This window comes from Rattus norvegicus, chromosome 4 (genome assembly GCF_036323735.1).
Source record: "Rattus norvegicus strain BN/NHsdMcwi chromosome 4, GRCr8, whole genome shotgun sequence".
NCBI lineage: Eukaryota > Metazoa > Chordata > Mammalia > Rodentia > Muridae > Rattus > Rattus norvegicus.
Genome location: NC_086022.1, coordinates 72,685,375 through 72,690,197, shown reverse-complemented (window position 1 = coordinate 72,690,197; position 4,823 = coordinate 72,685,375). Strand labels below are relative to the sequence as shown.

The 4,823-nt window shown below is 38.8% G+C and overlaps 1 protein-coding gene across 1 annotated transcript; it reads right to left on the bottom strand.

Annotated features, from left to right (window-relative positions):
• Nucleotides 1-285: 285 nt before the first annotated feature.
• Nucleotides 286-1,239, bottom strand: Or2f1 (olfactory receptor family 2 subfamily F member 1). The gene has a single exon (NM_001000976.1). The coding sequence runs from the start codon at nt 1,237-1,239 to the stop codon at nt 286-288; it is 954 nt and encodes a 317-aa protein (NP_001000976.1).
• Nucleotides 1,240-4,823: the final 3,584 nt, after the last annotated feature.

The window sequence follows — 4,823 nt, the reverse complement described above, 5'->3', positions numbered from 1 at the left end:
TTAGTAGGTTTTTTTCTTAAATTGCCATGCTGTTTAAATCAAGATTGAGTAATGGTGTGCTGTCAGTGGCAGTACAGGTAAGCTCTGGTGTACACTCTGTTGTGACATGAAAATACACCCACACCTCACACCCCACACCCTAGCAGAATCACTCAGCCTCCTGCATAATGTCACCGGTCACAATGTGTCAACCCCACCTTTGTCTCCATGGCAATGATTATCACATCTAAGTTGGGTGCAAAAGACAGAAGCAAAACCCTTTTCTTCAGTGATGTTCAAGATTACTCAGGTTTTTAGTTTTAATGTGAAGCCAGAGAATTTTCCGAGTAGTTTCTGCCAAGCACCCTTGACTTCCTTATTCCTCAGACTGTAAATCATGGGGTTCAGCATGGGTGTCAAAATTGCATAGAATAGAGAAATCAACTTTTCCTGAAGGACAGACGGGCTGGAATGGGGCTGTATGTAAGTGAAAATGGCCATGCCGTAGCACAGAGCTACCACAGTGAGGTGAGAGGCACAGGTGTGGAAGGCTTTCTTTCTTCCCTCTTTGGACTGGATTTTCAGGATGGTGGAGATGATCTGGATGTAGGATAGGAGAACCAGGCAGAAAGGGGTCATCAGGAGAATGATGCTTGATACCATGATAGCAACTTCATTGGCAGAGATATCCACACAGGCCAGCCTCACTACAGCAAGAAGTTCACAGGATATATGGTCGATGTACCTGTTTGTGCACATGGGCAGTTGGAAGGTGATAGCAGTCTGCATGACTGAGTTCATGGAGCCACTGACCCAAGATACAATAGCCATCCTACTGCATAGTCCTGTATCCATTATGGCAGAGTACCTCAGTGGATTGCACACTGCCACATAACGGTCATAGGCCATCATCGCTAATAGGACAAACTCAATTCCTCCTAAGCCCAGAGAGAAAAATAACTGGGCTGCACAGCTCAGGAATGGGATTGCTTTGTGTGGGGCAAGAAAATTAACCAGCAGCTGGGGGACTATGCTTGTGGCATAAGACACATCCACCAGGGACAGGTTGGTGAGAAAGAAATACATGGGAGTGTGGAGTCTGCTGTCCAGTCTGATCAGAAGAATGATGAGGAAGTTCCCCAATACTGTCACCAGGTACATCAGCAGGAACAGGATGAAGAGGGAGACTTGAGTGTTCCAGTCACTGGACAGGCCAAGGAGGATGAATTCATGCATCCATGTCTGGTTGTCTGTTCCCATCAACAAATGTTAATCTACACTAAAAGTGAAACAATTGATCATCAAGAAGAACAAAAATAATACTTTTAATTCATCTGTGTAACTTTCCCATCTGCCAATTAGGCATTTTGAATCATGATGGACCTAATCCTGGTGTGTTTTGTGCTTACTTTTCCTCAGAAGGACAGATGTGGGTCATTTGGTATCAGGAGGATCAGCTAAAGCCTGAAGATTGTACATTACTACCATGCTAACAGCCTTACCACTTTACTAACTCATTTTCAGTTCAAGGGTGAGCATAGAATGGTGCATGAGATTAGCAGATAAAATAATGAGCAAAAGAATTTAATTAGAATGGTAAGTAGGAGTCTTAGGCACATCCACTAGATTTGTCCTGGTGAAATGCATTAATCTATTATACAAGCAAAGATTTGGAAGAAGTAAGGTCTGCAGAAAGCATTAGAGAACCAAGATGTGAAACAGTTTTATTGTGCAAGAGGATGATGTTGGTTAAATGCTAAACACACACACAAAGTATTAATAACATAAACCTATATGGAGACTCAAATATGGTTAACTTCTAGTAGCAACTTTTAGCCATGAATTGAGGAACTGACATAATTGAGTGTTAGTAGCAACATGACCTCTATGTTGAAATAGCAAATATGATTTTTCCTAAAACGCTTCCATTAATTCAGTCACAAATATCCCCGGCATTTTTCTTCAATATATCCGAGAGCTCACATTTGGTTTCAACCTTAAGGACCTGGGGAACAGTGGGACAAATGGTCCTTTTGAAAACCTTTGATCTCTTCAGCCTTAACTTAACTTGGGGAAGGTAGGGATTTTATTTCATCTTTTGAGTTTGTTGTTCTTGAGAACCTATCCTTTTGGGGGCTCAAGAGATGGAGCACCATTTGCTGCTCTTCCAAAGGATCAGGGTTTGGCTTCCAGTACCTACACAGTAGCTTGTAAACATCCATAATTCCTGATCCAGGGGATACAATGCCCTCTGACATCTGCAGGCACCAGACATGACAATTTTGTGGTGCCTATATATGCATGTTCATACACATAAACTAGCTAAATAAATCTTTTAAAAATATTAGATGCTATACTTTGGATCTAGTTTCTATGAAAACAAGAATAGAGATGTTTTGTTGATTTAAATAAAAGAAAGATATTTAAAGTCTAATCTTCATCACCCAGGACAGAATAAAGTATAAATTTTGGTGCACGTGTAGTTGGTCACTGTCTTGCTTTTGTCGGGCAAGAACCTTTTCAGCAAACCTTATATATTATAATTTGAATGCTGAAGAGAACAGGGTTTCATTTTACTTTTTAAGTCAGCTCATTCTTGCTGAATGTTTGCCTATTAACTGACATCCACTTCATCAGAACAGAGATGGGAAGAACTGAGGACAGGAAGAAGCTTGGTCAGAGTTAGATCTCTGAAATGGAAGGGTGACAATGTCACTGTTTTAACTCTCTTCCAGACAATGGAAAGAAGAGAGCAACCAGTTTCAGAAATGTCTGTGTTGTACATGGTTTACCCAACCACATGTTTTCAACTCCTCTCAAATGTCCTCCTCACAATGTGGCCCCTGTTTCAACAGTTCCTCCTTTACTGCTCAGTCCTGTTTCTCCCATGTGCACTTACAGTGTTGCTTTTCTAAAATCACGATAAACCTACAAAAGCATCACACTGTCATGTTAAAAAAAAGACATTCAATTTAGAGTTTAAATTCTAAAAATCTACAAAAAATAGTTCATTAGGAAAAATATTTCAGCAGATAAGTGATGATTATGTAGCCAGTCTGGCTTGAATGGCCATCTTCTCCATTAAGCTTACAGATTCACTTAGCACCACTCTGCCAGAAGCTGACATTTCAGGGTGAATACCACCCTCCCCATTTCAAACTGCCAGGCTAAGTGGAGGAAAGACACAGAAACAGAATGGAACACTGGCTAGTGATTGTTGCCCACTGCACTGGCCTGCTGCCTGAGGACCGGGCAAGTGTTTGACTCATGTGCTCCTTTGCTCACCTCCAGCTCCACTACTGTCAGGCCTCATTAGTAATGAGTCTCACATGCTTTGCCCTCCTGTAACTTCTCGCTAAGGCCTGAGGAAGCTATTTGGGCTGCTGGAGTGTATACACACATAGTCAGGTAGCTGAAAGGGTCACTGGTGAAGTTAAGGTTGGGAGATGAACATGATGAACATGCATACCCAGAGTTCTTGGACATGAAGGTGACAGTTCTTAATTACAGTAACCCATTTTGAGCTCCTGCTCTCTGCCTCCTTTTGGAACTCTTTTTTTCTTTCTTTCTCCTTATCGATCTCAGGTTTCTTTGTTCTGCAGTTGTCATTAACTTCACAGTTCTCTCTTATTATTAAAAATATGCATATGCAAATCTATGTTTGGGAAATGATGTTTATTGTGTATGTATTCTATAATTAGCTGCACCTCATGACTGGTTTTCACTTTCCAGACTCACTCCCTATTATTTGTTATATAAGCTGTGGAAAATTCTACTTATTAACTTACAAAAATTCAAAGCTTTTGATAACCTGAAATCATTAAGTCTACAGACTTTTGTTCTATGTTTAGTCTTCCTTTATTCTTAAGCAAATCAGTTGTACCTAATGTTCCTCTAGTATTCAGCTTCTATTTTAATTTTCCTCTCTATTTCTCTAAATTCTCTTACAAGGTTGCAATGTGCATTTCCCAAGATGGTGTGCTCTGAGCTCATAGTCTTCTATCTTCCGTTGTTTGGGGAACATTGATTTTACTATCCTTATTATCTAGTCTGTGCAGCCAAAGTTCAATTAATTCTACAGTAGTTCCCTAGACTTTTCCCTAAAGTAAATCAAACAGCTTAATGAATACTTCTTAAATCTCTTACCAATGACTGCATTCGTCTCCCTACATACTAGATTCCTTCTAAACCTTTTTTTATTTCTAATAATAATAAAAAAACTCCATTCCTTTGCTACATATTACACATTTCTTTAATCTCCCATATGTTATCATGGCTGTCTCATGAAGTGCATGACTCCTTGATCATCTCCTTTATGTAATCTTGACCTTGTCAAAATGATATGTCTTATACTCCAAATGATTCATTCAAAAGACAAATTTATTGACATAGTTTTCATGTACTAGCAGAAGGTTTAACTGATTTTGGAATTAAGTTGATAATAAACAGACTTCTATGCAATTCATAATATTTTCTTAAGCTATAACTTATAGTAACTTTTATCTGGCTGCACGTTGTCTACAAAGAATTTTTTATTGAAATATGTTTCTAGCACCTGAATACCTTCCTGATATTTTGGATGATTATTCTTAATCTATGATACTTCCAATTTGTTTCTAATTTTACTATAGTTTAAAAATAATTAGTATACAAATATTTATCCGTGTGTGTGTGTGTGTGTGTGTGTTTGTAAAACTTGCATTTCAAAACAAAAATGGGGGAAACACATTGGCTAGATGTCTTAATACAGCTACGGCTAATAGCGCCTTCACATTACTTTGTGATGTGATCATCAAAAACTATGTCAATAAATTTGATCTTCCATCAAAATATAGTTGAATTTC